Source organism: Arachis ipaensis, chromosome B3 (genome assembly GCF_059453495.1).
Source record: "Arachis ipaensis isolate K30076 ecotype BB chromosome B3, ASM5945349v1, whole genome shotgun sequence".
Lineage (NCBI taxonomy): Eukaryota > Viridiplantae > Streptophyta > Magnoliopsida > Fabales > Fabaceae > Arachis > Arachis ipaensis.
The window spans coordinates 142,346,269-142,369,988 of record NC_142438.1 but is presented as its reverse complement, the minus strand read 5'-3'; the positions used below and the strand labels follow the sequence as shown (position 1 = coordinate 142,369,988).

The following is a 23,720-nucleotide window of genomic DNA, read 5'->3' as shown; positions in this document are numbered from 1 at the left end:
GTAAGTTTTAATTTTGAATCGACAGTCAATTTAGACACAGATATTAGATTAAATTTGAATGTTGGAATGAAAAACACATGAAACAATTTAAACTAGTCCGAGAATACTATGGTTCCTGCATGTTGGGTTATTGTACTGGTACCATCAGGCATATTAATAAGAACACATTTTATTTGATATAGACACTGAAAAAATGACTTTGAATAGGCAACATGATTTGTAGCACCTGAGTCAATGACCTAGGATTTTGGACTGAAAATGGACATTGACATTATGTAAGAGATACCTTGGTTTGACAGAAGTGTGGTGGCAACAATTTGATTTATGCTATGCTTTGGTTGTGCATCTTGCTGGTTCAAGAGAGCTAATAATGCTTCCTTTTTCTCTAAAATAAAGCCAAGCTCAGAATTGTCGAATGCTTCTTAAGATTGATTGTTGTTATCATCACTTTCTTCAGCAACCAAATTGTTGATAGAGGCACCACCATTCTTGAAATGAGGAGAGAATCCATGCTTTTTATAGCATGTGTCTACTAGATGGCCATTTTTGCCACAATAACTGCACTGTTTTGAACCTCTTTCAGTCTTGTGATAATTGCCATGGCCTCCCCAATCTCCTTTGCCTCTACCCCTTCCTCTAACAATTCCACCATCAGTTCTTGCATTGGTTATCAATGCTTTCCCTTCAACCATTTCATTCATGTTAAACTGCCTTTCTTGTTGAAGCAGATTAGAAAAAACTGCATCTACCTTAGGCAATGGTTTCATCAGCATGATTTGAGATCGTACAGTAGAATATTGATCATTCAATCCACGCAAGAGTCTTACAACACTTGATTCTTCCTTATAACCTCTCAATATATTCAATTCACAGGTGCAGTTTTCAGAACATCTTGAACAGATCGAGATCGGGGCGCAAGTTATCTAATTCTTCCCAAATCTCTTTCAATTTTGTTTAGTAAGCAGTAATTGTTAACTCTCCTTGACTTGTAGCAAATAGATCTTCCTCTAGTTCTGCAATTCTATATATGTCTCCGTGACAATACCTATGCTTTAATTCTTTCCTCAATTCCTTAGCAGAATTTATCAAACTACACTCTTAGCTATCTTAGGGCTTAAAGATTGATTAATCAAAGAAACTACATATGTGTTAGATCGTTCCCATGCTTCAAACAACGCAGTTCCTCTTTCAAGTTTTATAATTGATCCATCTACGAATCCTAGTTTATTCTTTAATGTAAGTGCTCTCCACATAGCTTTCTCCCAAATTTGGTAATTGTTTCCTACTAATGGAGTCAAAAGTAAAGAAGAACTTGAATTTTCTCCGGGATGCAGAAAATAGGAACTCACTGGATCCAATGCAAGATTTGATTGCGTTCTTGTTGCATTCGATTGCATAAGATTGATCTGGTTAACCAAACTTGCAAGAGCCTGGATGTCTATAGAAGAGAACGGTGGATTGTTATCTGACACCATTTCTTTAACTTCTTGTTCTGGATTCAATTTTTAAAGAAAATTTCAAGAACTGATGGATTTGTAGAATTTTCACCCGAGAACTCACTGATCGGATCACTATTTGTCTGGACTAGTTTTGTGCAGAACAAAGTAGTTCTCATCAGTCTCTATTGTGTGAGTTTAAGGGAGAAGGAAGAAGAAGAAGAAACGGAGAAGAAGATGAAATCGAAGAGGAAAGAAAGAAGGAGAAGAAGATGAAATTGAAGTTGCAAGAAGAAGGAATTGAAACTGCATGCAGGTCAATTGAATCAACAGGGAGACGAAATCGAAGTTGCATTCAAGTTTCTTTTGAATTTCTCAACCCTTCCATCTACGCTCACCGCACCATGTTAAAGTGGTGAGTTCTAGAAGGTGAAAGAGCGACTTCACAAAACTCAGAGAAGGGAGAGTGTGTTTCTTATGCATATCTCAATCACCATTCTACTTGAAAATGGGAATGCAAAAACTAACTATACAAAAGAGTACTGTTGATATATATAGTCACTAACTACTCTACTGCTAACTGGTTTTTCTCTCTTGTACAAGGTAACTAAGTCACTAATGAATTTTGTAACCAACACTATACACATAAGCCCACTACACTAACTAACTAGTAGAAGTGTTAAGTCATGTAACAAAAACCTTCTTATAACACTTCTTTTCTTTAATTTTCTTCTTGTACAAAATTTTAGATTCTAATAATCAATCATCAACACTCTAAGATAAAAGAAAAAAAATTTACATTGGTAATTGTTAATGGGTTAATTTTACTTAAATACTGAAATCGAACATTATTAACTCTTCAATATGTAAATTGTTTATGTCAAATTTAACAACAAAATAATATTAAACTCGTTTAAAATTTTTTTGGAATTGAAATATGATCTTTAAAAATTTTTAGGATTGAAATAGAACGTTTGAAACAGTGAAAACCAAGTTAAAATTCAATCTAAACGTTGAAGATTAAAATAATACTTTATTTTAAATATTCTATTATAATTGATGATTTAATAATATTATAATTAATTAGTTGTGGATAAAATAAAAATAAAAAATTAATGATAAAAAGAAAAATATGCATTAATAAATTAAATAAAATTTTGACAAGTATTATATTTATAGGATTAGAATGAAGAATAATTAAACTTTGTCGGTCTTTCCAATCATGTGGTAGTGGGAATAAATTGGTATGCATGTCTTGAAGAGAATCAGACAATAATTAAATTAAACTAAACCATGTAAACTTACTCTATATTATCACCGTCCGAGCCATTATAGTTTAGCTGTCAAATTTCTTGTATATCTTTTTTAAAATGGAGCATTTTGTTCATAATTTCAATGATTTCTTTCAAAAAAAAATTTCTTTGAGTAATTCTTCACTTGATTTTCAAAATACTCATAATAATAAAAAATCAAATAGCATATATTTATGCATATTTATAGTAAAAGAATTATTTATTAAAAAATCAAATTTATTATGTAAAAAATAAAACCTTTCTAAAACAATCTAATCAAATTATATATATATATATATATATATATATATATATATATATATATAGACACCTACACACAAGAAGCGGGTATAATTGCTTCCAATATTTATTTAATAAAAAATATTATGTATATATAAAATTAAATATTAAATTAATTATTATATATTTATATATATAAATATATATTATTTAACTATTTTAATATATATTTTAATAACTGATTTTTAATATATTATATACGGGTATGGTTGAAAATTTAATTTCATTCTTGAAGGTAAATCATAGTAAGGAATCAGTTAGTTATTAGTGTCCCCGCTATTAGTGCTCTCCTATAGCTAGTTATTAATGCTCTTCTAATAGGGTTTCTAACGTGTTCAGTTAGGGTTTTTAGAGCGCTTTATTAGGGTTTTGTTTTTCTTTCTTTCTTTTTGTAACATCTTACCACACAAAATCTTATACTTAAGTAATAAGACTGAGGTGGTGAGGTATTACCACTTCTAAAAGTAAAATTATATATATAGTATTAGTGAAAAAGAATTTTAACTAGAAACCTGTAAAAAAAAGTTAAGTAAAGCGTTAAACAGAAAATTGCATCACTCGCGTAAGAGACACATATAAGAGAAGAATTCCAAAACAAGGCTTCTGACTCGACTCGCGAAGCTAGAACCGAATAGAGCATATAACAATATCTACATATATACACGAGAATCCCAAGATGACTCAAAGCAGAAAAACGACGACCTGTTTCTCCGAGTCAATCTCTAAGAGGGACAAACATAATAATACAAGGTGGAGAATCTCCATACATATATAAATATAAACAAAAATACGTCCCTGAGCCCCAAGAGTTCTTCGCTTCATCTGAGTCTCCAGAATACAAAGTGATGCTTCTCAACCTGCATCTGAAAAATAACAATATTGTATGGAATGAGAACCGAGGGTTCTCAGTATGGTTAAGGTGCCCACATATATAATAAATAAGGTCCCAGGAAAGCCAGAGGCAATCCTAGAACACCGACACTCAGATTATAATACTTAAATGATTTAAGGATGAAAGCCATAATCAGGGTGGTCCATTAAGGTTCTTCATTCTAACTTAACTCTAACTAAAACCCTCAAATATTCCCCCTTCCTTTACCATCTTCCAAAACACCAGAAGATCCACACAGACAAACAAAGCAACCAAAACAAACACAAGTAGAATACAGATACATCAAACAGAACATATAGCAGTTAAGTATGAAATAACAAGTAGGCAATCCCAAGAAATCAAACCAAAGTAAACAGACAAATGCATATGATGCATGCCTTTTCTACTGGCCATGAGCTCACGTGTCGGTTACTTTGTAAGAGCCCGACACATCCAGTAGCTAACCCGGATATCGTCCTTTTGAAAACCAGTGGGCGGTACACCACCACGAACCCCACATAACATTCTCTTTCAAAAACACGTGGGCGGTACACCACCACGAACCCCACATACGTCTCAACCATTTCGGCCTCACACAGTCATCCACAATCTCATCATTAACATCTCAATTCAGTTACTCTAGACCATCCTTCACTTCCAAGTTGTCTCACCTTCCTAGCTCAAATCCTCTTAACTATCCTTACAACTCAGTTCTAGGGTCATAGGGTGCAAAATAGAGGTTTAGAGGTTCAAAAGCATGTTAAAATCACAAAAATCTCATTTGCTGAAAACCGGGGTCACACGTACGCGTGGGAGTACAACTTTCTATTCTCGCGTACGCAAGCATCTTGCTTGCGTACGCGAGATACCCAACTCAAAAAGGTTGGTCGCGTCGCGTGTAGGTGGTCGCGTACGCGAGTTATGCAGAACAGCAAAAATGTTGAATGTTGTAGAATGTTCAACATTGCACTCCAAACTTTCGATACGCATAACTTTTTCGTTTTAAATCATTTTTCCTCTATTCTTTAAACGACGTAAACTTCACGGACCCAATTTTCTTATGGAACAAATTTGAAACCATTTGGGGGTTTGGAAGTTGAGTTATGACTCGCCAAAATTCAGCCAAAAACCAAGTTTTCACCAAAGACTTCTAAACCTCTATTTCACCAATTTTCTTTACCAAAACCAAAATTCTACATTTCAAAAATGACTCTAAACTTACCCAACACAGCTCCATATTCAATCACAACTAATCTTGCCTCAATTTGAGCCACTTCACTCCACAAATCCTCAAATATACAACCACAATTGTCAATTTATCAACATCCATATGTTCACATTTATAATCCTCATTCATTAACATCAAAATCATCATTCATCAATCAATGTTACCCACACCAACTACATTCACATCAATAAATCATCAATCTAGCAATACCTCATCATTTTAACATATACAGACAACTAAAATCATTAAACATGCCCCAAGCACATATTCAACTTATCCTATAGTCATCTAACCTAAGTTTTCACGAAACATTATATATTAAATACGAGAAACCAAAATCATACCTTGACTGATTTCCTCGTATAACCCAAAGGCAACTCAATTAGGCAAGGTCCAAATCTCCACCGCTACAATTCAGCACCCAAAGCTCCCACTCAAGCTTCCACCCTTTTCAATTGTGTTCCAAATCTATTTATAAACTACCTAACACATAATACCACATCCATACACAAACTCGATTCTTAATTACAATCAATTAAGAGATTCACTAGGGATTGAGGATCCTTACCTTAACCGTGCCTCAAGCTAACAAAAACCCACTAATTTCTCAAGCTAATCAGATTCTATAACATCAAAATTTAAAGGTCTTAATACCTCACAACATGCAAATTTTTGAAATTAGAGGAGAATAAATTGTAAACAAAAATGAAACGTGGCTTTCTTACCAAATTTTTTACTGGGCTTTGTAGAGCTCGACGCTGCGGTTGCGTGACCGCAAACGGTGCAGCAATTGGAACTCCAGATCAAAAGTTATTGGAATTTGAAACTAGAACAAGAGTTTACACCCTTCTCCTCCCCCATGGCTGTGTTCTTTAGAGTTTGCATGAAGAAGAAAGAGGAATGAGCTGAAGCTCATTTATATCAAGAGATTGGGTTGGGCCTTGGGCCCAATACGGGCTTGGTTCGTCAGGTTCAACCTATTCGGTCCAATCTTGGGCTAAATTCTTTAAAATTAGTGTCAAAATTCTTGTTTTAATTAGTTCTACCTCACTAAATCATAAAACTTTATTTTCTAATTTATTTTATTAATAATTAATTTATTAGCTAATTATTCACTAATTACTCAGGATTTACACTTCTAATCAATCTCACCCAGCATATATCACTTTTTTCCTTTCTTTCACCCCATTCACCCTAATCTAAATCTATTATCTTATCTATATTCTAATTTCATACAAAGTCTTTGTGTTTTTACCATGAGCGCTCAAAATATGAAAAAAATTTGTCTTAAGGAGTACTCTAATGATGCTGTGATGGTGGAGGGTGCCATCCTTCAAATGGCACCCATGGAGCCATGAAGCTACTAGTTTGGAATTGTTGGAGTTTGGAGAGACCCCCTGACAATCCACAATTTAAAAGGGATTTGTAAATCCCACTCTCTCGATGTTGTTTTTCTCTGTGAAACCAAAAACCAACCTCGACAAGTGGAAGCAAAGCTTAAATCTTGCGGTTTCAAAGATTGGTTCATTGCGGATCCATCAGGAGTTGCCGGTGACCTTGCTTTGGCATGGAAGGAGAGATGCAATGTTCAGATTATTAGTTCTGACAACTTTTACATTGTGGCCTTGATGGTGAAAGTTGGCACTAATGTTTCTTGAAGTATTATTGGAGTTCATTTGACCTCTCATGATCAAAGTAGGCGGGTACAGTATGAGGCTCTTCAACCTATTATTTAAGCATTTCAAGGACGAGTGATAATCATGGGAGATTTTAATGCTATTTCTAACCAAAATGAAAAGGTGGGTGGGAGAGTGAAGTCAGCAGCTTCTATCGAAGCCTTTAATTCGTTTATTGACGACAACTGTCTAATGGATATTGGAATGGTAGGTAGACCATTTACATGGTCAAATTGGAGGTATGGTCCATATTTAATTCAGGAACGGCTTGACCGTATGCTGGTTGGTTCTGAGTGGCAGCAACTATTTTTCAATACTACTATTCTTCGGCTTTCTGAATTAGGTTCTGATCATACTCCTCTTCTCACTGATTTAAGCCCGAGAACAGAGAGAACTAAATGGTGATTCAAATTCCAAGGACGGTGGTGTTCTAATGATGAGGTAAGATATATTATGAATGAGATATGGAGGGAGAGAATAGAAGGAAGCTCTATGTTTATTTTATTTCAAAAATTGAAGAAGTATCGACATAATCTTATCTTATGGCAGCAGTCTAATAGAACGAACTCTAAAGAGAAAATTGATTCTCTTCAATCTCAATTAGAGGAGCTTCGGGCAACAAGGGTCCATGGAGGTAATATCATCTCAGATTTAGAAAGCAAACTAGAAAAGACTCTCCATAATGAAGAATTATATTGGAAGGAGAAGTCTAGGGTCAGATGGCTTTAGGCGGGAGATCAAAATACTAGTTACTTTTACCAGAAGTTTCGTAACCGTACTCGTCGGAATAAAATCTGGCACTTGATCGGAAACCGTGGCGAATTACTTTCTTCAAATGCTGATATAGCGGCAGTGGCGGAATCTTATTTTAGAGATATTTTTTCCTCCTCTTGTCACAATGATCCAAGCCCACTATTCCCTGACTTCGAGCCTAAGGTTACAACTTCCATAAACCAAAGGCTTAGACGTCCGGTTACTATAGAGGAAGTCAAACTGGCTACTTTCAGTGTTCACCCTCAGAGTGCCCCAGGAGATGATGGGATAACAGCTAAATTCTTTCAACATTACTGGAATATCGTTAGTGATGATGTGTTTTGGGTAGTTAACGGGTTCTTTACAGGAGGTCACATATTGAAAAGTTTCAACCACACACAAATTTGTCTGATCCCAAAAGTCCCAGATGCTAAAGATATGTCCCAAGTGAGACCAATTAACATTTCTTTTTTAGTTTATAAAATTATTTCTAAAGTCATAGTTCACAGACTTCAAGGAATGATGCATAAACTTATCATCCCTTCTCAGAGTGCTTTTATTAAAGGCCAACTGATCTCTGATAATATCTTAATTGCCCATGAATATATGCATTACCTGAAGAACAAAAAACAAGGTCTGGAACATGATATGACCCTCAAATTGGATATGAGTAAGGCCTACGACAGAGTAGAGTGGAACTTTTTGTCGTTTATGTTGGAGAAAATAGGATTTGATCCCCTTTGGATTATTTGGATTCATGAATTAGTGACGACAGTTTCTTATTCTGTGATTGTGGAAGGACAACCGTATGGTTTTTTCAAACCACAAAGAGGTCTCTGCCAAGGAGATCCTCTTTCTCCCTATCTTTTCTTATTTTGTGTAGAAGGTCTTTCTTTCTTGCTACACAAAGTAGAACAAAACAGTCTCACTGAGGGCATTCAGATTAACAGGCGTTGTCCTAAGGTCAATCATCTTCTATTTGCAGACGACTCTATTCTTTTTTGTAAGGCTAATTCAACTGTTTGTGAAAATATCCTTGATTTATTAACTACGAACGAGTGCTTCAGGGGGTCAGAAAGTTAATATTGGCAAGTCTGCAATTCTTTTCAGTCATAACACTCCTTTTGACTCTCGTACTTGTCTGGCTACCTCCTTAAACATTTCACACATAGGAGCTCAAGATAAATATCTTGGGCTTCCATCTGTTGTTAATAGATCAAAGAGATCCAGTTTTAACATGGTTAAGAAGAAGATATAGAAAAGAATTCAAGGTTGGAAGCGTAATCTATTGTCTTCTGGGGAAGATTAGTTTTATTAAAGGCAATTGGAGAGGCCATCCCGATTTACACTCTCTCCTGCTTCAGATTACGAGACAGTCTAATATTCGATATTCACTCCTTACTGACTTAGTTCTGGTGGAAATGAAAGGCAACTGGCCTGGATCAGTTGAGACACTATGACTCGCCCAAGAAAGGAAGGAGGTCTTGGTTTTAAAGACCTTAAGGCTCAAAATCTTGCTCTGTTAGACAAACAGTATTAGAGAATAGCAACACATTCTAATTCTCTATTGGCCAAAATTTACAGAGGTAAATATTTCAGAATCAAAAATATTCTAAATGCAGAACCTGAAACACTCCCTTCTTGAAGATGGAGAAGTGTTTTGCAAGGTATAAATGTGGTGGAGAAGGGACTTACCTGGAGAATAGGTAACAGTATAAACATTCATACGTTTGATGACCTATGACTGCCTCCCCCATATCCATTCACTGTGCCAATAAATATTCAACACTTGGCCATTGTTGCTCTCAGAGTACAAGACCTGATTATTGAAGAAAGAATTTGGAATCAGTCGTTAATTACAGAGGTCTTTTCAAGTAATATTTCAACTAGAATTCTATCTTTAAAAATTGAAGGTGGAGATGACACACTCCAATGTGCACTCAACAAACAAAAGAAGTATGATACAATATCAGGCTATAGAGTGGCGTACCTATTCTTACACCCTCCACTTGAACTCTGTCCAACCCATATGTAGCAAAAAGCCCCTGGATCAACCTTTGGAAGATGAAACTCCCTCACAAAATCAAATTGTTTATTTGGAAGTGCCTCAATGGTTGGCTTCCGGTTCTAGCCCAGATTCACTGGAGATTTCCTGCAACACTGGCACTATGTCTCCGTTGCCAAAAAGATGATGAAACATTCCCTCACTGTCTTATGCAATGTCCAGCTATAAGAGATGCTTGGTCCAATAGTTCTTTGAGTTTATGCCTCCCTACCCATCCAATTACTGAATTTTGGTCTTGTGGAACACCACGACGGAGCAGATTCGTTCAATGGGTGGTGACGATCGGAACCAACAACTGCTTGCTATTCTATGTTGGAAAGCTAGGAATCTCGTTGTCTTTGAAGGAACCAACACTGCCCCAATTTCTATTTTCGATACTTCTAGTAAATTCCTTCGAGAGATTCAACGCCTCCATGTAGCTTCTCATTGAGTTAGTTCACAAGTCCTATTCTCTGGAAAGAAATCTACTTTCATTTTTTGCAATTTTCTTTTCTATTTTTTACTATTAGATTTTTTTCTAAGTGTGGTTTATTTGAGAGATCTCCATCATTCATTGTTTTTGTCCTGACATAAACTCTATATTTTATTTACTAAATTTAATAAAATATATTTTTATTTCTAGAAAAAGAAAATAATAAGAAATCAGTTTGAATAACAGCTAGTCACAAAAAAAATAGAGTCACCAAAAAAAATTGAATAACAATTTTTTTTTGTTGACTTAGCTTAAAATTGAATGGAAGGAAAGCAAATCAGATAAATTTTTCTCGCTCCTTCTTTGGCGGAAACCATAAAAGGTTAGTGTGTAATAATAGTCCACAATGTGTATTAAAATTAAAATTAAAATTAATTGTGACTCAATCTAAATTTTTTTTAGAATACTTAAAGCTAAAGATAAATCTTTAGATTTAATTCTATCCTTACAGCAGAAATAGGAAACTTATCTTTTTGGGATCGACAAAATATTCTTGAAGAGAGGCGAATTATAAAGACATTAGTTGAAAAGTAAATTTTGGTAATATCCGAATTTTTAGTGAACCATGGTTCCTTCCTCTTTACTCCTTTATTGTTCCACCATCTGCGGTGCTACTATCAGATAGTTACTATCTATTATAAGGGAAAGACCTGTTTTGTCAAATAAACAGTGGAACCAAATATTAATCTCAAATCTTTTCTCTCTAGAAATTGCTCAACGAATCATCTCCATAACCTCAAAAGAAGGTGAAGACACAATTCAATGGATAATGAATAGAGAAAAAACATATGATGTTGTATCAGGATACAGAATTGTTTATCAATTTTACCATATCTCTATTGAATTTTGTCCGAACTTCATGCAACAGAGGCCAGTTTGGAGCCATTTATAAAAGCTGAAAATTTCACAAGATTTTGCTTTTTGCGTGAAAATCCTCCATGGTAAGCTTCCTGTTTTGCTTCTCATCCACCAACGATTCCTATTCACTCCGACAACTTGTTCAATCTGCAAGTCAGCTCCAGAATCACTCATGCACATTCTATTTTTCTGTGGAAACACTAATCTAATGTGAAAAAAAGAGTCATTTGGCTTACCTCATTTTTGATCATAAATATTCCTTGTTCTTCGATTGGTGGAGGAATTCAGTGTTACAAACTGGGCTTCAAAGAACAAACCCTCAAGAGCTCGACTGATTTTGATTATAGTTTGGAATATCTGAAAGGAGAGGTGCCGGCGAGTCTTCGACCATGTCCAGTAGCTTCCAAAAAAAGTGCTAGCAACATTGTTTAAATTGAATCAAGAGCTATCTATTTTGCCTTATGCATAGTGCCCTAAGAATTTTTTCCTACCTATTATTTTTTTATATGTCTTTCTTCTTACAATTTCATCTATTGGTGAATATTTGAACATCTTCTTTTTCTATTTTTTTTATCTTAACTTTTGGACATTATATTTATTTTTCTATTGAATAAAATATCACTATTATCTATGAAAAAAATTAATTACTAATATAAATATATATTAAAATATAAAATATATATTAAAAATAAATTAAATAACACATAACTAATTTTAATATACAAATAATATTTTTTAATAACCATTCATCAAATTCATACACAAAATATTGCTACCATAAGCGGTATGCCATTTTATCAGTACACAATTAAAAATATGAAAGAATTTATATTTTCCCAACTCATGTCACACAAACACAAAATACACCTAGTGTATATCATAGCTTTGATATATTCAAATTTGAAGCCTATTATTTATATCCCTTTTTGTGTATATCTCTTTTATACACTTTTTAATTTTGGTATTAAAAGTAATTGAAAAGAAGCGCAAAAACAAAAACTAATTTATGTTAATTAAATAGTCAATTCACTCATCTGCTCAAGAAAATATCGAAATTTAAATTTTGTAGAACACTAAAAAAACACATAAATAAAAGTATTTGTCTTTCACACTATGTGTATAAAAAAATATATTACAAATATAAAATATCATTCTTCTAAAAGTATAAATACTTTTAACAAAAGTAGTATATATATAAAAGAATAGTTTAGTGCACAATCATTCTACATGCAGGATTTGAGGAAGAGTCGCACTCAAAGAAATTATATATATTTTACAAAAGATAAAATACAAAACTTTAGATAATGTTGGGATATAATTATGGCAAATTTTATAGTGTCTATAATTTTGGTGTCGAAATTGCCGAACTTACCTTATATGGTTAATTTTAAATATTAAAAAATTATTTATTTTTATATTTTTTAATTTAAATATTAATTTTTATCTTCTTTTAGTAAGTTAGACAAATATAAATAGGCACCATAGAATACACCTATAATTATATATATGTTATAATTTTTTTTGACTTTACAAAAACCAAAATTTCTCTTTATTCTATCTTTTAGAACCGTATGCTTATTTGGACCATGAATATTTTTTTTTCCAGAGGGGCTAGCTACAAACTATTCAATCTGCCATGATTATGCTTGAAATAATTTGATGATGGGACTGAATCATGGAATATAATGGAAGTGATGCACGCATGAGGAAGAGATGGAGTAATTTGTAGAATTACTCACCATATTATATTACAATTATATATAGCCCATCATCACCAATTTGTACAAGTGCAGTTACCGAATCCAATTCCATATGTATGCACTTTGCTTTCTTTGAATATATTAAAGTGTTACAAGTTAAACTGAAATTGAAAGGCTGCGCTTTGTTACGAATCTTTGAATTATGACAAAAAAGTATTGGATTCTCCATCTTTTGATCACTTTCAGATATTTCTTTCCTTTCCTTAATTCTCCTCTTTAATCTCTATATTAAAGGGAGATATACAAGAACTAGATTCAGTTTTATCTACCATGCATTATAGAATAATCTTGATTATCATTATTAATGTCTTTAATGATCAACAATCAGTCACGTGCATATATAAAACTATAAATAAGGCGTATCTGAAACACAATTAAGAACATTGCTTGATAACACAAGAATGGCATACCACCATAACCACAAACACCATAATAGGAACCATTATGGTTCATCGTGGAACGTTGAACCCTACAACGAAAACGTAGAGCAACCAGTGCACCATCATTACAAGGGTTTCAGCACCATCTATGAGCATCCCATAGAAGAAGCATACCCAACAAGAAGGGTTCGTGAGCCAAAGAAGAATGATGAGGACAACTTCATAGAGAGGTACCAACGTCCCAGGTTTGAAGATAGTAATTCCTTTGAGAGCGTTGACCAAGAAGCTGATGCCTTCATTCAATATGAGCACAAGAGAATGGAACTGGCCAAGCTCATATCAATGGGTGCTTTTAATTAATAATTGTGTATTATTGTAAGTAAGGGTTTCTTTATGTGCATATTGTCTTTTTTTTGTGTACCATCTTAAAAATGGATACAAGATTTTGGGATGTATATGAATAAGTTTTGTGAAAAAAACTCATCCCTCAATCTTTATGCTCCATTTTTAAGATGTATATCAAATTGGCTCATGCCCATGTTTTAGCTAGAATAAAGTATATAATGACCTTTTTTTTTCCACTTAAATAATAATGCATCATAAAAGCCCTCATTCTCTTGTATATATGGTTTGCTGTAATTTGCGCAGTTTCAAGTTTGTTATGAATAATATTGTTTAGAAATCATGAATTAGCCAATAAGTGATTATATAACTATATAAGTCCCTATGAAATTTGTGGACTTCCTTATATGTGTATTCTGTTCTTGGAGAAACCCTTAACGACATGAAAGAAGTAACTTAAAAATCTTATCTAATCAAATAGAAACTGTCAAATAGAAACTGTGCATTATATCATTATTCTTTTTATTTGAGAAACCTCTCATGTAGATTAGCCATATCAGAACTAACAGAGTCGCTCTTATTGACTCTGCTGTCCAAATATGTTGTTGTAGATTGTAATGAAATCTCAAGTTTCAACTACACAATGATGTATGTATGAAAGAATAACAATTAAATGTAAAAATTGTTGATACGATCCCCCTAATTATGAACGAGCAAATTTGTATAATTAATTCCCTTGGATTTGTAATATGACCTCTCTGCATTTGTCAACCGGCCCTGGAACATCCTCCATTCCATCCCACACCTTTCCTTCACCTGCCCAAACTCCATAAAAATATCATCATCATTAATTAAGCCTCTTGATCAGTTAAGTTAACCATTAATCATATATAAAACATACCGCTCGCCATGCAGTTTTCCCAGCTTGTGCTTCTCCCTATCAAGCACACAAGTTTACTGAGTGTAAATTAAAGTGAAGTAGATTCATTCATGGGATCAAATTATTACCTGATTCCCTAATGAGGGAACACCTTGGTGAACAATCCACTGAGCATCAACAACTCCAATCTTCTCATGTGCAGGCTAATATATCATATCATATACACACCCTTTTAGTATTATCATGTTCAAAAATGCATCTAAATATGTGTATAAATGTATGTGTTGTTAAACTCATTTTTAATGTGTATTGGAATAATATATATACTGAATTGGTAGCTTATTTTTTGTGTATACCTAGTATGGTTGTATAATGTTATGTCAAATGAAGTAATATTATTATTATTAGGTAATTCACTTACCTCAACACATTTTCTAAAAGCAAAATCAAGACCCCAGCCATGCACAAATTCATTCTGCAAAACCCAGTCTCACTATGTTACACTCATAACTAATTATTGGAAGCAAGATACCAAAACTAATCAATGGAAACCACTGAACCTGAATCATATGCCACACACAGCGCCATGCAGCTCGCGAAAACACTGGAGCCATGATCTCTACAAATCTGCATGCATACATGGACAGCATCACATAATAATGAAAGGAAGAGAAACAGGAACAGACAACAACACTTGAAAATTCAAAATGTTCCTCTTACGCTGCACAAGGAGGCAAAAGAGGATACTTGCACTTTCCTGGTTTCTCCTGAGCTTCTCTAATACAAGAAATTAAGGAAACAGAAAACAATTACTCAAAAGACATACTTGTTGGACAAGAAATTCCGTGAGGAGTTCCCCATTGTTCTTACTTGTGAACTTCATGACCTTCTCTTCTCTTTGTCATATTCCAACATGGCGCTCCTTTACTTTGTTCCAAACCAGGCTGTGAAATCTCCAACTTATGCTTCCTCACAAGTTTTATGTATCTGCATTTGGATTTTGGAATTAGAATGACAGCATATGAAACTTCCTTAATAGAACCAAAACTAAAACTTTCATAAGACTCACTCCTCTGCATTAAAATGTTCAACACCTAAGTCTTCATCCCACATGAAAATATACTCATATGGTGCCACAATATCTGGATGCAGAAATCGCTTCGCATACCACCTAGCAGGGTAAACAATAGGCCAATTTTACCTTGAAAAACAGCTTTAACAGCATAGGCTATACTTATAACAAAGGAGCTTTACTTTACCATTTGGTTTGTTTGTGAACACTGATATGAATGGCCCGTTTGGACCATTCAAACTCATCCCATTCAGTTGTTCGGCCATCATAATGGAATAGAACAATTGTGAAGTTCTCTGAAAGCTGTTGAATAAACATAGATATATAGTTCAAGGGCACATAGAAGACACAAGCCTGTGTAGTGTTAACTTGAAAAGAAAGAAGGGAAGACCTTTTTCACTGCTGCATCAATATTCATTCTCTGCTCATACCCAACAGTGAAGGTCATAAGGTATTTAGGCTTTGAGGTGAAATCCTAAAAGTGGCAACAAAATGGTTAAATTCTCTGGGTATAGCTGCCTTGAACAGTGAGCACAAGATACACACCTCACTGGGAAGACCCCATAATTTGCGCAGAAAGAAATCCGATTCTGCTTTGACAATCCCAGGAGCTAATCTTTCTGCACCTCTTGGATTTGTTGGAACCCAAATCTGATAAAAGTTCATTTTAACTCTCTTCAAATCACTGTAGAGAAAGCAACTTCTAAGTTCTAAGTTCTATGCATGAAGGATGCATACCTTGGATGGATCATTTAGGAACTTGTCTTGTGATGATATGGTTTCTGTAAATTTTTGCTGAATGCACGAGAGATTAATGGATGGAAGATTGAACTGCACAAATAGTCCAAGAATACAAAATGGTCAACATGAATTCACTCAAGCATAAAAAAGAACAACATGATGAAATTCAGCACCTTTGTTATTGACAGTGTTGGCAATGATACTCCAACAATTAAGCCTAGAGCAGTTCCAACGAAAAAGATCACAATAATCCTCATACTGTCGCTTGGTTTTCTCTTGGCACAACTGCAGCAAAACAATATGCACATGTCACTTGAAAGGGAGTTGCTGAAAAATCAGAATATATATCAAACTCCAAAGATTGGACCTGTGAGTGCGAGTAATGATCCCCATTATATAAAAGTTTTTCTGACTTTTTCATCCATATAAGAAAGAAAAGAAGACAGAAGTATAAGATATGGAAAGGGAGTATTACTATATCTTTGATTGAGTAGTATTCCACAACCAAAGTGGCATATTGAATAACGTTGTTGTTTGATGAATTCTATGTTCACTTTTAGTGCGGTCTAAGCAGCAGTATGATCATGTGCTTTGTGCTTCTTCCCCCAATATCCCTCCGCAAGTTATTATCTTTTAACAAAAAAATGATACGCAATGCTAATCACATGATATCTCTACCACGTGACACTTTCTCCTCATTACAATTCAAAACACAAAAATATTCCTGGTCAACTTTCTTTCAGGTAAATGAAAAACCCAACAAATTTGTTAAAATTAGTTAATAAGCCACTTGTGGCCTAAAAATGACCCCTTCTTTTTTGGTGCAGATACAATTCATCTTCTCTTTGTTGAAATCGTACAATGGAAGTAAGCTTTTTGCTGCAGCAGCAACCTTGTATTATACGTATCAAGTCAACGTGCCATTGGAAACCCAGTCTCCGTAATTTGGTCAAATCTAGTGTATCGTTGACCAAAAGTTTACTTATATAATTCTACAAACTCGGCCGCGTCATCGTCCAAGATCAATTTTTTTGTACCAATGAAGAATTATTACCCTAAAAGGATGGCATATATAAATTCCTCTAAAATTAAGCAGCTTTTTATTTTTAGGACTGAAACTAGAACTAAAAACTGAGTCTGAGTACTGTATTTGGTGATTAGAGATTAGAGATTAAAATTAAAATTTTAGTCTTTTCACTACTTTTAGAAATTAAGAACACAGAGATTGAAATTTTGAAAGACAGAGTAAAATTTTATTAATATTTTTTTAAAAATATTTTTATGTAATTTTTTTAATTTTAAATTTATTTTTTAATTTCTATATGTATTTTCTTCAATTACACATGCTACTGAAACATAACACAGTCATGTAAATTTTAATCATGTAACTTTTACACAAAACATAATATAAAAACTTAATTTAATCTTTGTCTCTCAATTTTCTATCTCCCAATCTATTGTCTCTCTTCCAAATACAGTCCTAAAATTTAGGCGATATTACATTAAATCCAATTAAAAATAACATATTACATTGACGACACATTGTTCCAATGAAAGGTTTGATGAAATTAGTGGTTAACGTACGATTCCAACTATCGTAGTGCCCGTCATTGTCCACCACAACGTTTGTGATTATATTAGTTTGATTTTGGACCAATTCAATTTCGACCAAAGTTAAGCATATATTATTTCCAAGTGCCCCACGCGCAGATATTGAAAAGAACTTTATAAGAGTTAATCGAAAGCATAACTATTATTTACCTTCATGTATTCCTCTCGCTTTTAGCATTAGAACTCTACATTGAATTGGTTCATCCTTAGCTAGACTATAATCTATAAATTCTGATCCCAAGCATCTAGTGCCAAAAACTTAAAAACCAATTATATGAGAAGTGTTCAAAAATTAAAATAAAAATAAGAATGATATGATGATAATCGAAGTTGAATGGGGGCGATATACATTATAGTGTCCACTAGGCTTATGGAGTGGTGGAATTACTAAACATATCAACCCCAACAGCCTTGAAGTATTCGCTTTCTGCATTCGCCAACCGACTTTGGAACATCGTCCATTCCTTTTTACACCTGTCCCTCACCTGCCACCAACAAAACACATTAACTAACTAGGCTGATGTTATAGTATCAAAATCCATCCATTTTATGAAACATGAGTGACATACCCCCATCCATGGTGCTTTCCCATCTTTTGATTCTCCCTACCAACCAAACACAAACCAGAAAACAAATGAGCATCTTACAGCTGCAATTTGAAGAATTAAGATGAGCTTTATGACAAGAATCATGGAAAGGCACTTACTTGATTCCCTAGTGAGGGAACACTTTGATGTATAATCCACTGAGAATCAACAACTCCAATCTTCTCATGGGCAGGCTATATATCATATGGCCAGGATCTTAGTACATTAGTAATATATCAAAAGATTATTCAATGAGTTTCAGTAATGGGAGGATGGACTCACCTCAACACATCTTCTAAGGGCAAAATCGAGACCCCACCCATGGACCAAGTCATTCTGCATTGTAAAGATTTGGAATTATGCGCTATCAAGTGTTTAAAACAAATATTGAATAGCTTAGAAACAGAGTGAACATTCCTACCTGAATCATATGCCACACACAGCGCCATGCATCCCGTGAAAACACTGGAGCCATAATCTCAACAAACCTGCACGCATCAAACAATGAGGTACAGCTTGGAGGGAGCAGACAGCAGAGTGCGCGACAATAATACTTACGCTGCACAAGGAGGCAGATGAGGATCACTGCACCATCCTGGTTTCTCCTCTGTTTCTCTAATATAAATCAAATAAATAAACAGTTAAGACACATTCATATCTTTTTTACTTAGACACCCAAAGAAATGGCACAGGATTCTCATCATTACTTGTGAACTTCACGATCACCTCTTCTTTTCGTCATTTGCCATGTCAACCCTTTATTAGGTTCCAAACCAGGCTGTGATATCTCCAACCCGTGTTTTTTCACCAGTCTTATGTATCTGCGGTTAAATTGAAGATGCATATCAAACTTCATCAGTAAATCAAAATAAAAGTCACTCTCACTGTGTGTGTGTGTGTGAGAGAGAGAGAGAGAGAGAGATAAATCATAATACTCACTCTTCTGCATTAAAATGCTCAACGCCCAAGTCTTCATCCCATATAAAAATGTAATCATATGGTGCTACAATATCAGGATGCAGAAACCGCTTGGCATACCACCTAGGAGGGAAAACAGTATTAACGTTAAAAATCACAATGAAGAAAACTAAACCAAAACTTACAAGTAATGGGTTCTAAGTTATTTATCTTACCATTTGGTTTGCTTGCGGGCACTAACATGAATAGCTTTCTTTGACCATTCAAATTCATCCCATTCAGTTGTTCGACCATCATAATGAAATAGAAGTATCGTAAAATCATCTGAAAACTGTTCAAAGTGACAGATCTAGTTTAAAGACAAATTACACAAATATCTGCAGTGAGAGGACAGAAGAAAGGAAACAAGAGATAACCTTTTTAACAGCTGCATTAATATTCCATTTCTGATCATAACCAACAGTGAAGGTCACAAGGTACTTTGGCTTAGAAGTTAAATCCTGCAATTGGCAACTTAATCAGATCCGCTGTATAACCCATCACCAAGAAAACACAAAAGGCCCCAGCATTCGAAGACAATATTAGCCTAACAATATAAGAAGAAAACAGAACTAGAAGAAAAGTGCAAAATGGAAGCCACATAAGTTAATATGAAATTGGATTTGGTGTTTTAGAGCAAGTTTCCCTTATAAAAGTCAAGCAAATAATCTGGTGAAAGAACTTTACTACACATTATTTCCATGATAACAAAAATTAATATGTATCGCTTGGTTCACTTTTATACACACCTCACTGGGCAGACCCCACAATCTGCGGAAATACAAGTCTGACTCAGCCTCGATAATTGAAGGAGGTAATCTTTCAGCACCTCTGGGATTTGATGGAACCCAAATCTGCAGAGAAAGATGAAAATGAAAATATGCAACAATGATTATTTAACCTTGGAAAACAATTCTCCCCCAATATGAAAAAAAAAATACATGATCATGCTCAAAAGCATTAAAAAAAAGGAAGAAACACACTGAAGTCTGAAGATATAGATTGAAGGAAAACCTGCCATTTTTATCCATTATTCTGCTACATCATTTCCGATTACTTAATCTAGGATCCTACGTGCTACAACTCTTTTAGGCAAACTTCTAAAAACCATAAGGATTTTCATGCATAAATTAACTCTAATCAAGGGTTACTGCATTTCTTGGATCATTGCAAACCCAGTACCTTTAACATTCTTTCCAAATCTGATAAGGTGAGATGTGTACCTTCATTGTATCATTTAATAACTGATATTGTGATTTATTGTGATTACTCTTCATAAAAGACCGCACATTGCCACCTGTGTTCTCTTCAGCAAAAGGAACATCGATGGAGGGGAGCAAGCTTGATGGGAGATTCAACTGCAAGCGTTAAGCATTGTTAGTCCGAAAAGTCGTAATACATCAAATTATCAATAAAATTCACTCAGATACAATGTTTCTCAAAAAGACGAAGATACTCAATCTGCACCTTAGTTGACAATGCTGTAAATGATACTCCTATAAAGAAGCCAATAAATGTTCCAACAAAAGTTGTCACAATGAGTCTCATGCCTTCACTTGGTTTTCTATTTGTAGAACTGCAGTCAATAGTACGCAAATGTCATGTATAGATTTTTGACATTAGATACAAAAAATCCTTTAAAAAAAAGGAAGGGAAAGAAAAAAAAGACAAAATAGCAAAGTTAGTTATCTTCAAAGAAGAGACCTGCGAGAAGTGATCCCCATTATATCCAAGCTTTTCTGACTGTTTGCTTGTAAGAACTGAACATCTATCAAGTGGATTTATCCCCAGAAGAAGAAGCAAAGATGTGTTAAACAAAAAAAGCCCTGCAGAATGTACAAGGAAGTGCTAAACGTGTTAATAAGTGCAACCCACTATGGTTTAAAAGAACTAAAGGAGAAAATACACCAGTATGTGGGAAAAAGACCAAAAACAATACTCTCTGAATATCCCAGTTGGAAAACTACGACACCTTGGTGCACTAGAAGTCTAGAACACAGTGGTAATATTAGTAATCTGACTAGGTTGGGCTTCTAATATTTGTATTACACTAATACTTGACCTAGATTAGAAGTAGAAATAGGAATTAGTGCTTTGTAACCAACACATCATATCAATCAAACATCAATTAAGGAGCTTCTCATTTCCTCATTACTGTCTGAACCATAACTACAACATGTAATCACTGCACTGCCACTGCCATGCCACGGCCTGCCCTGCTACTATTATGCTGCAAGTTCCCAAAAGTTCCCTTAACTGTACTCCACTACCTTAGTGTCTGTCATGTGGTTCTTGTTTCCTCTTGGATGTTACAACTTCATCCACTGCAACAACTTACTTTCCTGCTACTTGTGGCTCTAAGGAGAAGTTTTTTCTCAACCCTCACATGAATTTGATCCAGCCACAACCAATCCCACCATCCACCTCGGATCATCCAGATGCCAATTTCTTACTCACTAGAGATTCCATGCACCCATTGATGGAAATCTTTGTAGCTGCTCCTTAGATTTTATCATCACCCATCCACCAGAATAGCATTTTAACTAAATTCCTAACTCAACATAGCTAAAGCCATCGGCAACTTCTTTTCTATATATCCCCATAATTCCAACTCAACTTAATCTCCTTAAAAGCTTCTATTATGAAAATATCCCGCTTCCACAGCCCAAATTATTGATACAAATAAACCACTACCAACTAAAAGCATGCGTCTTCTCCCCAGAACAGAATCACCCAGTAACTTACGCAACCATGTGGCACTTCCCTTAATTAAAGGAATCGTCATTGAAAGATTCAAATAAAATTAAAGATTAAACAAAGATTAAAAAAAAACTCAAATCCCCATAAACCTAGGAAACAAAAAACAAATTCCCACTTCCAACTAAAAAAAACGGCAAAAGTCAAGTTAGATTCAATCATTATAAGGTATAACAGATAACAATCCTAATATCTCGTAGAAAGAACCTTCGAGAACCTCTGGCCACAAAAAACAACACCCATACCGACCCTGCATATACTTCACCTTTGCAAAAAAAAAAAAACCGTTCTTGCAATGAGCAAAAATCAGAAACTGAATATCGAAGCATCTTCAACGAAAACAAGGATCAAACAGTTCATCTCAGTAAAATCAATCCAAAGAAGTGGTTATACCTGGGAATGAACGAGCCCTACAAGCACAGGAAGCAAGATCTGGCAGAATAAAGACGTTAACTTGTTTTAGTTGCTGCGTATGAGCAGAAAAAGAAAGAGCTGTGGGTACTGACAATGGAGGAACGAACGTGAAAGACAACGAATTAAAGAGGGAATTTACAGCTGAGGACACAGAAAAAATAAAGTAATTGAAGGGATTGGTGTCTTCTTGTCTATCACTCTCAGGTTTGGGTTTATATATATCACTGCCAAACGCATAAAACAGTTTAAAAATGAATCAGGGATTTTGTGTTGCGTTTTAAGATGCTGGATCACAATCCCTTTCTTCTAATTGTCACTAGTATAAAATAATAATGATAATTAATCATATAACTATCAAGTTATGCTCTGAAAAGGTTCCTTTTTTTTTGTTTTATAGGCAAAAGAATTTGAATTTGAATTTATAATTAAATTACCTGTTACTAATGTTGCAGCAGGTATTATTTTTAATGGAAAAGTCTCGTGAAGTAAGAAGATAATTTTTAGTTTAATTGATTTTCTTTTTATTAAGTAAAAGAGATTATTAAATATTTTTTATATTATTTAAAAGTGTATGGAAATAAAAAAGATTAGATAGGATGAGGTTGAGGTGGTTTTTCGTGTAATTGTCAAAGCAGGGATTTAGGTGGGAATGAATGTTAGCTGACTTCTCAATCTCAACCAATTCCTAATCCCTTTCTTCTTTTTTACGGCTCATCTTATGGTAGTGAAGTAAGTGCAGTTATATTAATATGGAAATAAATAATAATAGGAGAAACCCAAAAAAGAAAGGAAAAAGGAATCCTAGTTAACGGCATATTCTAACATTACATCAGTATTTAACCAGCATAGTAATTTGTTCATGATGAATGGTACTTGGTAAATTAATTATTTAGGACAAATAAGTTGTAGAAAATATGGGAAACCTGGTAGCGAGGTGCTTAAAATCAACGAGGTTTGTCACTTTGTCTAATATTAGGCGGCTAATCCATGAGTACCATGGACTGAAAATTGGTTGAAAAGTCGAATATTTTAAATGCCGACACTTCTTTCAAACATGACTATAATTACTTCGAATCGGAAAATACTTGGAAAAAAAATTATATAAAAAAACTTAATAGGAAAGAAATGTTTAGATTCAACTCAACTCATTCAAAATCAAGAAAGGAATTCTGTTTTTTTTTTTTTTCTGGGAAAAGTCTGATCAAGATTAAAAGAGGATGTTGGACTATGAATCCACTAGTTATAATAATAATAACCATAACAAAATG

General features: G+C 34.3%; 2 protein-coding genes and 1 pseudogene across 4 annotated transcripts; all 3 read right to left on the bottom strand.

Annotated features, from left to right (window-relative positions):
• Positions 1 to 239: 239 nt before the first annotated feature.
• On the bottom strand, positions 240 to 1,475 carry LOC148572655 (uncharacterized; annotated as a pseudogene).
• Positions 1,476 to 13,918: 12,443 nt separating this feature from the next.
• Positions 13,919 to 17,996, bottom strand: LOC107631693 (uncharacterized). 3 transcript variants are annotated; one of them, XM_088508262.1, is made up of 14 exons: positions 17,888 to 17,996; positions 16,300 to 16,411; positions 16,124 to 16,216; positions 15,932 to 16,036; positions 15,777 to 15,860; positions 15,573 to 15,688; positions 15,383 to 15,484; positions 15,184 to 15,300; positions 15,034 to 15,090; positions 14,874 to 14,940; positions 14,735 to 14,788; positions 14,442 to 14,516; positions 14,335 to 14,370; positions 13,919 to 14,249 (listed from the first exon to the last, which is right to left on the bottom strand). In XM_088508262.1, the coding sequence occupies exons 2-14, from the start codon at positions 16,381 to 16,383 to the stop codon at positions 14,133 to 14,135; spliced, it is 1,107 nt and encodes a 368-aa protein (XP_088364388.1). In that variant the 5' UTR covers positions 16,384 to 16,411; positions 17,888 to 17,996; the 3' UTR covers positions 13,919 to 14,132. The 3 variants fall into 3 exon arrangements, with proteins under 3 accessions (XP_088364388.1, XP_016190700.1, XP_016190701.1); XM_016335214.3 differs by lacking the exon at positions 17,888 to 17,996 and adding an exon at positions 16,602 to 16,995; XM_016335215.3 differs by lacking the exon at positions 17,888 to 17,996 and adding an exon at positions 16,494 to 16,721.
• On the bottom strand, positions 17,861 to 22,890 carry LOC107631694 (lysine ketoglutarate reductase trans-splicing protein (DUF707)). The gene is made up of 15 exons (XM_016335216.3): positions 22,432 to 22,890; positions 20,986 to 21,107; positions 20,749 to 20,857; positions 20,505 to 20,639; positions 20,031 to 20,135; positions 19,659 to 19,742; positions 19,458 to 19,573; positions 19,264 to 19,365; positions 19,032 to 19,145; positions 18,883 to 18,939; positions 18,746 to 18,812; positions 18,607 to 18,660; positions 18,444 to 18,518; positions 18,307 to 18,342; positions 17,861 to 18,222 (listed from the first exon to the last, which is right to left on the bottom strand). Exons 2-15 carry the CDS (start codon positions 21,003 to 21,005, stop codon positions 18,106 to 18,108), a joined length of 1,191 nt encoding a protein of 396 aa, XP_016190702.1. The 5' UTR covers positions 21,006 to 21,107; positions 22,432 to 22,890; the 3' UTR covers positions 17,861 to 18,105.
• Between the last annotated feature and the right edge of the window lie 830 nt (positions 22,891 to 23,720).

What these genes read in the sequence shown, in the direction of transcription:
- LOC107631693 (XM_016335214.3), bottom strand. Translation starts at nt 16,642, where the DNA reads ATGCCACTTTGGTTGTGGAATACTACTCAATCAAAGATATA. An exon ending in ACTACTCAATCAAAGATATA is followed by an intron (nt 16,412 to 16,601) that starts GTAATACTCCCT and finishes GTTTTGCTGCAG; the next exon opens with TTGTGCCAAGAGAAAACCAA. An exon ending in CAACACTGTCAATAACAAAG is followed by an intron (nt 16,217 to 16,299) that starts GTGCTGAATTTC and finishes CTATTTGTGCAG; the next exon opens with TTCAATCTTCCATCCATTAA.
- LOC107631694 (XM_016335216.3), bottom strand. Translation starts at nt 21,005, where the DNA reads ATGGGGATCACTTCTCGCAG. An exon ending in TTACAGCATTGTCAACTAAG is followed by an intron (nt 20,640 to 20,748) that starts GTGCAGATTGAG and finishes TAACGCTTGCAG; the next exon opens with TTGAATCTCCCATCAAGCTT. An exon ending in TGTGGGGTCTGCCCAGTGAG is followed by an intron (nt 19,743 to 20,030) that starts GTGTGTATAAAA and finishes TGCCAATTGCAG; the next exon opens with GATTTAACTTCTAAGCCAAA.